Source organism: Equus quagga, chromosome 1 (genome assembly GCF_021613505.1).
Source record: "Equus quagga isolate Etosha38 chromosome 1, UCLA_HA_Equagga_1.0, whole genome shotgun sequence".
In the NCBI taxonomy this organism is placed as follows: domain Eukaryota; kingdom Metazoa; phylum Chordata; class Mammalia; order Perissodactyla; family Equidae; genus Equus; species Equus quagga.
Window position 1 is genome coordinate 13,099,318 of NC_060267.1, and position 12,212 is coordinate 13,111,529.

A 12,212-nucleotide genomic window follows, 5' to 3' on the forward strand; every position below is an offset into this window, starting at 1 on the left:
CGGGATTATCCAGCGTGATGTAAGCATGCTCTATCGTTATGGTTACTAGGGTGTCACTGTTTGTCCAAATCCACTGGTTTAAAATGATTATATGCGCTTTTATATGAGGTACACAATAAATTTGATTGAATCAAACATCCATAATGGATCAGAACATTTTTAACGTACAAATGTTTTAAAATGAATGAAATGATCCCCAAACCCAGTTTTAAGTAAGTTATACCTTGAATTTCTTCCATGAGTTACTATCATTTCTGGGCCTAAGACTATAATGTAATATAAGCAATTTTAACCAAAACCTGCAGTTCAGTTATTTCTACACAAAACAATAACTGATAATGTTTACAAGTACCATATAGATAATCATTATAACTCTCCAGGTGAAAATTATTTAGCAGAATCTCAGTTCCTTTGTACATTTTATAACTCTGTTTATAGCAACTATGAAACTTTTATTTCTTTATTCTTCTTTCAAGGTTAAGCATAAATGGTGATTTCTCTCAAAAGGCCAGTTTGATCTTTAAAATTAATCAGATTTCTATCTCTTTTTCATTTCAAGTACAGTTACAAGATATAATAATGATCACGCTTTGAATGTCTCCCTCACAGTGTTAGCACACCAAAATTCTTATGAGCAGATGCAATGGTTATCAATTGGCACATATGTTGAGAAAATTAACTAAGTATATCCAGCAAGGTTCATTTCTAGAAAGCATTCGGTCCACACATGAAAGTATCATTTATGAAAAGAGATACTTCTAGTCAAAGATGGAATTTAAGATTCTGGATTGAAGAAGGTAGTTTACTAATAAGGAGTACAAAGATTTACTCAGAAATAAGAACAGACAGAGTGAACAGACCAAGAAGACTTGGTAAAGCTAATACGACACAGATCACTGACGGGAGAAATGGCATAGACATGAATAAGGAATTGAAAGTTGCATTCAACTTTTTTCATTCATCTTTCAACAATGTATTATTTATATCCAAATTTTGTGTCATTGTTTTGAAAATAACAAAACCTTTGAAGCATATCCTTGAGAGCTTCTTTCACCTGCTGATTCCTTAGGGTGTAAATGAAGGGGTTTAGTAAAGGAGCAACAGAGGTGTTGAGTACAGCTACACCTTTAGTTAAAGCCACTCTTTCCTTTGCTGATGGTTTCATATACATAAACATACAGCTACCGTAAGTAATAGAGACAACAACCATGTGTGAGGAACAGGTGGAAAAGGCCTTTGCTCGTTGTTGAACAGATGGGAATTTTAGAATGGTTTTGATGATGTATGTGTAAGACAGACTCACTAACAACAAAGTGACCACAAGTGTCACGACAGCTAAGATAAAAGCCATAAGTTCTATGAAACGTGTATCTGTGCAAGAGAGCTGCAGGATAGGAGAAGTGTCACAGAGGAAGTGATCAATAGTTTTGGAAGCACAGAAATCCAGCTTGAGTCCCAAGACCAAAGGGGGAAATATGATGAGGAAGCCAGTTACCCAGGAGCTGAGTACAAGCTGATAGCACATTTTACTGTTCATAATGATTGGGTAATGCAAGGGTTTGCAGATGGCAACATACCGGTCATAGGACATGGCAGCCAAAAGGTAAAACTCTGTAACGCCTAACAAAAGAAAGAAAAATAACTGAGTTGCACAACCATTGTAGGAAATTGTTTTGTTTCCAGTTAGAATGCTTATCAAGAATCGTGGAATGCATATGGTTGTGAATGAAACCTCTAAGAAGGAAAAATTTCGAAGGAAGAAATACATTGGTGTCTTGAGATGAGGATCCAGCATGGTGAGAAGGATGATGATTAAGTTCCCCATCAGACTCAAGATGTAGTTGAAGAACAGAAACAGGAAAATCACAGTTTGCAAGAGAGGGTCATTTGTCAGTCCAAGCAGAATGAACTCTATTTCCATTGATTTGTTCATTTCATTTTTTTCTATCGAAGCTAGATAAAAAAAAAATTAAACTGCATAAAAAACTTCATAACTTCATTCTCAGTCATAGAATGTCCCATGTTCAGAAACTTACCTATGTGTAAATATTGTCACAAATCTCCTTTGTGTTCATCAAAATGGGCATAGCCTCTAATGTCGGTCGTTTTTATAAAAATGCTGAGTTTCTTCTCTTGACAAGATCTAAATAAGTCCTCTTTAGCACTTCACAGGGAACTTATCAGTCACTTGAAATTTACCTCCACAATTTAGTTAGTATAAATGTATAACCCATTTACTTTTTTTTCCCTTTTTTGAAATCTTTACTTTTACTTTTCTTTTCCTTACCTTAATAGGATAAATAGTTCATTTTTCATATTTTCTAAATTTAACAAACATCTCAAGTAATTTTTATTCCATTTATTCATTACCCTGCTCCATTTCATATTTTTTTTCTGGTATCATTTTCTTTCGTTTTTTTAACTCTGTCTTCTTGCCTATACACATACTTTAGGAGTGGCCTTTAGATTCAACATTTAGACAGTTCCCAGTAATCATTAACAATGCCTCAAATATGTATGACTTACGGAAATAAACAGAAAAAATAATATTGCTCTTCCTATATTTTAATCTTTCTTTTACTGTATTCATTTTATAATAATTTCACATTACTTTCTTTATGTATTACATAAGAAGATTACATTAAGAAGCTGTATCTTTTCATTTCAGTGTAAAATGATTTTGAGCACAATTACAGTTCTGTGCATGACTAGTGTTACAGCAACATTTCGTAGTTACTAATTGTAGTTTGTTTTTTGGTAATTACATTCTTAGTAGAGCCAGTCTATTTTATCTTAGCTAATTTTCAGGATTGGGGGAAATATTCAAAAGGCTTTCTTTTTCTTTTTTGTCCCTTTTAAATATAAGCTGTAATAGAAAAAAAATCAAATGGCATGTGTTTTCCATTTCTTTTCAATTAAACGTATTCCAACATATTCTTTTACTTTGCTTCATAACTTGATATTTTTCCTTCTTTGCACATTGTTTTAAAGCTACTGAAACACTAGCATCTTTCTCTTAAATATACCTGAACGCTTGCCACCAGTTTTAATCTGTCTATTGTTCATGAATAATATGGTAGTCATTGCATTCCAACATAAAAATATTTCTATTTGTTTGTCTCTTTAATTTTTCCATTAATCACTTTCTTTCTGTTATATTAAAATATGGATCCACATTTTTCATACATCAGCTGTGAAATTTTTATGATGTGGTAGACCAAGTACAACTAGTAAAGACACTACCACTTTATTTCATTGCTTTTTGGTATTTTTCATAATCTTCCAAGTTTTAGTAAACACTGTGTCTGTGACCTTGAGCTGAGTGGAAATGTGCTTGTTAGATTTCCTCAAGATGTAGAGAATAGCTGCTCTCTAATTTTCCTCCATGATTCACACAACGCAACTACAAGTTAATAGAGTCAAAGAAAATGAATTAGAGACACATTCGTATTTTGTATATGTATATACATAGTAAAATTATATAGAATTTTTTACTTCTCTATCTAAAGGAACAGATGAAGCAAGACAATCTAAAGAAAAATTTAATTCTCTTACTTGTACTTCCGAAATTTTTCTTTAACTTCTGCTTCAAAAAAAGACAAATTAAAATTAAAATTTGACTTACCTTACACAGGGTATACTGGGATTTCTTTTTTTGCTATGGTACAGGGTAAAATGTATGGACTAACTACATTAAGAGTTATGATGCTCATTTCAGGACATCATTCAATCATTAAAGGGATATAGAAAACCAAAGTTTTCTTCAGAAGGATTCAAATAAAAGAGAAAATGTGTTTTATTTATTTTTCAAAGTGTTTCCCAATTTTCAGCTAAGTTCACATTCACTATGCATCTCAGCATTCAGCTACTAAAGAACACTGATATATCAACATCATCCTTTCCAATTTGGGTAAATTTTCAGAGAGTTTTTCTTAATCTTTAACTGGAAGTGTTACATCAAAGATCAAAATCTAGGAAGAAATACAATGTTTAAGTACAGAAATGTAATATATCCCATGACTCTAACTAAGCTAAAATTTTATCTTTGATTCAACAAAGACACAAGGGAACCTATTGAAATTAGCAAACAAAGAAGATGGGTAAAATATTTCCCTAGAGATGGGCATTCAAACGGTACTATTTACGTGCAAAAAAAAAAAAAAAAGGTCCACTCAATTTTGTTTATTTTTTTAAAATCTGGAAAAAATGCAATGAAAATATCAATTGTTTTATAGTTCCAAGGCTATAAGGGAAAATCTGCTCGTCTAATTTTCTTCAATTAGAAGATTTATCTTACTATTACTAAAGTAGTGATAATAATAACAGGTCAATAGCAGACTTTAACATTACAAATAGATTCATTCTTAAAATGACAGTTTTAAGGGCTGGCCCTGGGGCCAAGTGGTTAAGTTTGTGTGCTTGGCTTTGGCAGCCCAGGGTTTCGCTGGTTCAGATTCTGGGCACGGAGATGGCACCACTCCTCAGGCCATGCTGAGGTGGTGTCCCACACAGCACAACTAGAAGGACCTACAACTAGAATATACAACTATGTATTGTGGGGCTTTGGGGAGAAGTAGAAGAAGAAAAAGAAAAAAGAAGATTGGCAACAGATGTTGGCTTAGGTGCCAATCTTGAAAAAAACCAAAATGACAGTTTTAATTGTATATTACTGGAATAACATCTAAGATTTTTTAATTTTATTTTAAGAGAGTATTTCTTTTTGAAATACGGGAAACAAAATTGGTGGCACCTTTAGTTTGTAACATGAAAGCCTATTCAGGAGAACTTAGATACCTGAAACATTTGGACTGTAGTGATACAGAGATGCCTAAGAGTGAAAGGGCTTGGTTACATATATTATATCAGGGATCCTGCTCTAAAATATTATTAAGCAAAGTCCCCTGTGACTTTTTCATGACCCCAAAAATGTCATCAAAGGCAAATCAAAAGAGACTTCTTCTTGGCGTTTAAATATGAAGAAAAATTGCTTACAGCAATCCATTTTTAAGAAAGCTCCGGGTCTACTACAGGAATTCACAGGGCTGAATGGCAGCCCCAGAACACTTTGCTCTTATACGAGAAAAACAATGTTAGGAAAAACTCCTTGAAAACACCTATCCTTTTTCAACTGATTTGTGTTTGAACTTTTATTAAAAATCAGTTTTCCATACTGGTGTTGTCTATTTCTGGACTCTGTTCTATTTTATTGATCTGTGTATCTACTTCAAGAGAATGTTACCCTGCATTGATTACTGTAGCTTTATAGTAAATATTTAAACGAGGTAGTGTTAGTCTTCCAACACAGTTCTTTTCTAAGCTGTTTCGGTGATTCTAGGTAATTCCTTGCGTTTGTATGTCGATTTAAGAATCAGCTTGTCAATTTGTGCACGTGCGCGCACGCCCACACACACACACATACAGCATCTTCAGGGGTTTTGAGTGAGATTGCATTGAATATAGACCATTTTCAGCATAATTAATATCTGCAAAACATTGAGTCCCACCTATGAATGTTACATCTGGCCCATGAACAGATTTTTTTTCCTCTTCATTTTATTGTAGGTCTTCTTAATTTCTTGTAGCAATGTTGAATGTTGTGTAGTTTTCAGTGTAAACGTCTTACAAAATTTTGCCAGACTGATGCCCAAGTATTTCAAGTTTTTATAATTGAAAATTTTAATTTCCAAGTTTTAATTTGTAGTATGTAGAAATAGGATTAAGTTTTGTATTGGTTTATATTCTGCAAATTTTCTAAACTCATTTACTAATTAAAGTAACATTTTTGTAGCTTTCATTGGATTTTTCCACATTGACCATCATGTTATCTATGAGCAAAGACAGTTTATTTCTAATTTTATAATCTAGATTCCTTTTATTTTCCTCTACTTGTTTCATTGGCTAGACCATCCAGTTGAATGTTGAATAAAAGTGAGAAGAGTGAACACCCTCATTTTCTCTTGATCTGAGGGAGAGAGCATTCAGTTTTTTTAACGTAATATGCTCTTAGCTGTAGGTTAAAGTTAGATGCCCTTCATCGAGTAGAGGAGTTCCCTTCTATCACCACTTTGCTCTGAGTATTTCTCAGCAATAGATATTACATTTTATCAAATTACTCATCTGCGTATATTTAAATGATTTACTTTTACTTGTTAACACAGTGAATTACATCAATGTTTTTTCTAATGTTAAACCAGCATGCACTCCTGAGATAAACCTCCCTCAGTCGTGATGTATTATCATTTTTATATTGTTGGATACAATTTGGTATAGTTTTAAAAAATTTCTATGCCTGTCTTCATGAACCCTATTTTCTGTAGTTTTATTTTCTTTTAATATTTTTGTCTGGTTTTGGTACTATGGTAATGCCAGCTTAAGAATGAATTGGAAATGTTCTCTTTCTGTTCAAATTTTTGGAAGAATGTATGCAAATTGGTATTTTAAAAAATTTTTGGTAGAATTCACCAAATCTGCACCTAATTTTTTTTCCTGTGGGAAGGTTGTTAACTACAAGACAATTACTTTAATTCCTATAGGGTGATTCAGCTTATGTATGTCTTCATTGGACAGTCTTTGGCAGTTTGTGTTTTGTAAGGATTTTGTTCATTTCACATAAATTACCTATTTTTTGGCATAAAGTTGTCATAATATGTTCTTATTATTATTTTAAAATTTGTAGGTTGTGTAATGATGTGATTTTTCTCAAATCTAAAATCAGGAATTTCATCTTTCTCAATTCTAAAATTAGCATTCATATTTTCCCCTGATCATTCTAATTAGAGATATCAGTTATATTTTTCTCCTAAAGAATTAGCTTTTGTCTTCTTTTTTTTGGCTGAGGAAGATTCACCCTACACTAACATCCACGGCCAATCCTACTGTTTTTGTATGTGAGCCACCACTACAGCATGGCCACTGACAAATGAGTGGTATAGGTCCACACCAGGGAACCAGGCCCAGGCCACCAAAGTGGAGCCTGCTGAACTTAACCACTAGGCAACTGGGCTGGCCCCATCCCCATTGCTTTTTGTTATTGTTTTCTGTCTCATAAAACTCTGCTTGGGTGATTCAGAGAATATAGGACAGCCTTTTTAGCAAATAATGCAAAATCAATTGAATATCCATACGCCATAAAATTTATTTCAATGGGTGCCTCAAGCTAAATAAAAATGAAATAAAAATCGATCCTGGGCGTGAATGTAAAACTTAAAACTACAGAACTTCTAAAAGAAAACATAAGGGAAATTCTTTGTGAACTTGGGTTAGGCAAACCTTACTCAGCTATGACATCAAAGGGAGGATCCGCTTAAAAAAATTATTAATGACACTTCATCAACATTAAAAAAAACTGCTTTTGAAAGACACTGTTATTATAATTAAATGCAAATTACAAATTGGGAGAATATATTTGCAAATTGTCTATCTGTTAAAGGACACGTATTGACACTATATAAAGAGTCCTCAAAACAATAATCAGAACGTGATCCACCAAGATGCTGGAATAGGAAACCTAGCACTTGTTCCTTCACAAAAAAACAGATTTAATAGCTATATAAATTTAAAAATGCCTTTATAAGAAACCCAGAAGTCAGTTAAGAACTTGCTCTACCCCCTAGACAAACACAAATTTGAGATCAACCACACTGCGATGGGTAAGAAGAGAAATTTCATCATACCCATTTTAGCCCCTCCATCAAGCTGGCACAGGCCAGTACAAATAGGTCATGACTCTTCCCTGGGTGGGGGATGGGGCGCAGGGGAGAGTGTGGCTAACACCGAACATGCTCAGCTTTTCAGTCTGTTCCTTGAGGGGCTGGCATCTGTCTTATCTCACATGGAACACTGAATATGCCATATTGGGAAAAAGACAGCACTAAAGATGAGAAATATATTCTAAAAGTTAGGAAATTACATTTGAGATATTCAGTAAAGAAAAACATTTCTCCCTAGAACTTATTTTTATGAGAGAATTATCTGTACATTATAGAGACTCTGATCATAGTTAATGCCAAGATGATTTAACCTTCAATTATTTTTCAACTTAATAAAAATATTGATGTATTTATAATAAAAAATTTTTCAAATAAAAATTCTATTTGAAGGAGAACAGATTTTATGTTACTGTTTAATGGACCAAAAGTTGAGATGTTTCATGAGACAAAGCATGGAAGTTTCCATAGATATCTTTCAAATAACACATAAGAGTGTTTCAATCATGGGCATTTTATTTAAATTCTGGAAGATTAATTTGATGAATGACCAAAAGTAACACTGTGACTATAAACAGGTGGAGAAGTATATATCTATTAGAATTCATTTTAGAAAAATTTATTCAAAATGGCTAAATTTATGGGCAAATCAATCAGTAAATTAGGATAGATGCCATTGTGTTACTCGAAAAATAATGTATTAAAGATGAAGTTGCCCAGAGAAATGAGTGACTAACTCTGTCTTGAAACACAGACAATATTCTTAGGAAAGGTCATATTTGATTGAGTACTTAGAGGGCTCAGGACAGCTTATTAGTTTTGAGACAAGAAGATATTAGAAAGCCCAAGAGAGTGGGAGCTTTACGTAAGGATAATAGCAAGTAGGGTAAAAGTCATACTACAAATACTCTTTTAGTTTTCATTCAGAGTGCTCAACATGTAAAGAAAAGAAATATCCTCTACCAGACAACTCAGGAATGTCTGGAGAACAGGCTTAAAACAAAAGTTCAAAGACGTCAAGATCTTCAATTGGAGTAATGAAAACCAAGCCTTCTTGAGTTTAAATTTGCATTATTCTTGTTAGCTTTATATCTTTCAAAATGATCTTAGCCTCACTGAGTTATCTTTTGCACCTATGTATAATGCTAATAATAAGTATATTATACTGTTGTTTCCATAATTACACACATTGTATAAAACACCCCTCACTGCCTGTAATTTAGTGAGTAGTCAATAAAATATAGATCTTATTTTAATATTATATTTTTTGTTTAGCTGACCTCACTAGAGCAGAGAAGGGGAAAGCATTTCAGCATTTCAGGTGGAAGCTTTCTCAAGAAATAAGCTGTACCTGTATCTAAATAGTTGTGTTACTTATTAAATACCCAATTTAAACAAAATCGAAAGCAAGAAACAACAGTAGTAAACTAGCTGGGGATTTGGGATTCACGATTCAGAGGCCAATGATATCTGTTTTAATAGATACAATATGAATGATACGTCATAGTCAAACGGAAATAACAGAGAAAAAAGATGATGTAACTTTAAACTGCCTGGGAGTGGGAATGGGGAAGTCTTAGTTTAGAAGTGATAGATCCTTACTAAGAGTCAAAGAACATCTTCTATGGTAAATAAAGAGTAGATGAGAGATATTTAAAAATATATGAATAAAGCATTACAGAATAGCTCAATGATAAATTAATGGGTTAATTTGGACTGTGTTTTAAGTAAATTCTTCCTGTTGGCACATAACAGAATCAAAATTAATCAGAATATTGATAAAGCCTTAGCTTTTATTTTTATTAGATTGTCTCAAATGTTATATATATGTGTGTGTATATATATTTTATTGTTTTTGCTCTTAAAATTTCTAAAAGTTAGATAATGGATAAAAATTATACCTAAATTATCAGGGAAAAATGTAATAATTTGTTTAGTGATTTTTCCTGAAGTCACTTTCATGACAAATATCTTTTAAGATCTAGTTCATTCTGTGTATTCTGCATAAGCCTACATAATTGTCTAGTCACTTATATACTACATGTAGTTTTATTCCTGCCTATCTTTTATTTGCTCCTTTAGATAGAATTTTTCAAATATGCTTTCTTACAAATAACGAGTTTCTATAGAATGTACTTTAAAACAACAATTTTTTTAAAATAAACATTTTCAAAGATAAGCATCAACACTATGGCTAATCTTTGTTACAGTTTATTTTTAATCTTTTTACATAGAATGTGCACCAATAAGTTGGTAGTATTACAAAGAATATAAATGAATATTAGTTTTAAGTAGATTGTACCTGATCACAAATAAAGAATAGTAATAAAACTTGCATCATATGCTACATAAAATATAATTCCAAATGAAATAATATTTTATAGTCTTGACTTCTAGAATTGAAAGACAAATGAAACGGACTAAATATTTAAATTCTACCATATAACCAGTGGCAGAGGAAGCGATGAGAAAAAGTCTCTATTAAAGAATTGACATCTTTAAAACAAAAATTTTTGTGAAAATAAAGCTTGAAACGAAATAAAGACGAATATCAAAGAAAAGAAAGGGGGAAATGAGGAAAAGATGTATTGAGGCTACTATTGTATCTACAGGTATTATTTGAGTCTCCTTTGTTCATTTCCTCTCTATATAATGTTTGGGAAAGAAACAACCCTGTGCACCATATTCATGAAGGCTTTTTTCACTTGTTGGTTCTGTAAGGTATAGATGAAAGGATTCAGAAGTGGAGCAATGGAGGTATTGAGCATCGCAATTCCCTTGGGAAAAGATATTCTTTGTTTGACTGATGGTTTAACATACATGAAGATGCAGCTGCCATAAGAAAGGGATATCACAATCATGTGAGAAGAACATGTTGAAAAAGCTTTTCTCCTCTTACTAGTTGAAGAGATTCTTAGAATGGTCAAGGCAATATAGGTATAAGATATTATCACCATTACCAATGTGACCGCGAGCGTCACTACAGCTGAGATGAATCCCATCATCTCCAGAGGCTGTGTGTCTGAGCAGGAGATATGCATGAGGAGAGTAGTGTTACAGTAGAAATGATCAAAAATGTTGGAGGCACAGAAGTCAAGGTCTAGGCCTAAGATGAGTGGTGGAAAGACGATAAAAAACCCAGCAAGCCAACAACTGAGGACAAGCTGTATGCAGATCTTAGTGTTCATGATGGTGGTGTAATGCAGGGGCTTACAGATGGCAACATAGCGATCATAGGACATAGCTGCCAGCAGGTAAAATTCTGATGCTCCAAGAGGGAAGGCAAAAAACACTTGAGCTGCACAGCTGTTATAGGAAATGGTTTTGTCCCCAGTTGCCATAATAGCCAGCAATTTAGGAATGCATGTAGTAGTATAGGAAATTTCTAAGAAGGAAAAATTCCGAAGGAAAAAATACATGGGGGTCTTGAGGTGAGTGTCCACCAGGGTGAGTGTGATGATGGTTAAGTTGCCAGTGATGCTTAGCAAGTAGGTGAGAAGCAGGAAGATAAATAATACAACTTTCAATTGTGGGTCATCAGTCAAACCTGCTAGGATAAACACGGTCAATTTTGTATGGTTTCCCATTACCGTCCTCTACTTTTCCAGGTCTAAATAGAAAAAAAAAAAAAAAGAGAGAGAAAAAAATGGTAATTCCAATGGAAAAATAACAGTGGCAACTCGTGTTTAAGGTGAAGTTCACAAAGTGATGTTTCATGTAGAGTAACACAATGCTCATTGACGTTTTAAAGATGATTATGCCGGGAAGAAATATAGTTTGCATTGCCAGAGTATCTGGACAGAGAATTCAATCCATAGTTTGCAATTACACCGGAGAATAACCTATATATTGATAGTAATTGTTGATTGTTTTTGTGTGAATACATTAGAAGCCAATTAGAGGATCTTTTAAAGCATAGAAAAATGTTTCTTTGTTCTTGATAATATGCATGAATTGGGATGGATGCCATTTCCTGTTCGTTTAAACAAGCTTGCACACTGGAAACAGTGACACCTATAATAACAAGTACATCAGCCCATGTTTTGCATTTAACAGACACACACACACACAAATGTAGCCATAATCAATACACAGGGCTGTATAACTTTACCACTTTACTCAGCTAAGCAAACTCAAATGCCTGATTCTTGTGTGTTTTACTTTCACGGCTAATGAGATCCAATTTCACATAAGTGAATATGAGGTATTTGGAATAATTTTATTTTCTGTTCTTATAAGTATTTCCATTCCCTCAATTTCTGTTACCACCCACACCCGTCACATTTTGTTCCCCAAAACAAAATGAGCAGGAACAGTCTGGTAACATCGGTGTGTGTGGCAAGAAACAGCAGTTTTCCTCTGAAGGTTATGGTTTTGAAAACGGTCCATGTAAAGAAAAGAGAAAAGTAAGATAAAGGGAGGTAGAAGCTAAGGGAAATATATACATTGGGTTCATGAAATTGAATGAGGTGGGAGAAGAAAAGAGAAGAGAAAGATAAAGACAAA

The 12,212-nt window shown here is 33.4% G+C and overlaps 2 protein-coding genes across 2 annotated transcripts; both read right to left on the reverse strand.

Moving 5' to 3' along the window:
- Positions 1–976: 976 nt before the first annotated feature.
- LOC124249505 (olfactory receptor 6C6-like) lies at positions 977–1,933 on the reverse strand. Its single transcript, XM_046680497.1, has one exon. It carries the CDS (start codon positions 1,931–1,933, stop codon positions 977–979), a length of 957 nt encoding a protein of 318 aa, XP_046536453.1.
- Positions 1,934–10,351: 8,418 nt separating this feature from the next.
- On the reverse strand, positions 10,352–11,293 carry LOC124251034 (olfactory receptor 6C74-like). Its single transcript, XM_046683445.1, has one exon. It carries the CDS (start codon positions 11,291–11,293, stop codon positions 10,352–10,354), a length of 942 nt encoding a protein of 313 aa, XP_046539401.1.
- Between the last annotated feature and the right edge of the window lie 919 nt (positions 11,294–12,212).

Bases quoted from the DNA above. Each gene is read 5' to 3' on its own strand.
- LOC124249505 (XM_046680497.1), bottom strand. From the start codon at position 1,933: ATGAACAAATCAATGGAAATAGAGTTCATTCTGCTTGGACTGACAAAT.
- LOC124251034 (XM_046683445.1), bottom strand. From the start codon at position 11,293: ATGGGAAACCATACAAAATTGACCGTGTTTATCCTAGCAGGTTTGACT.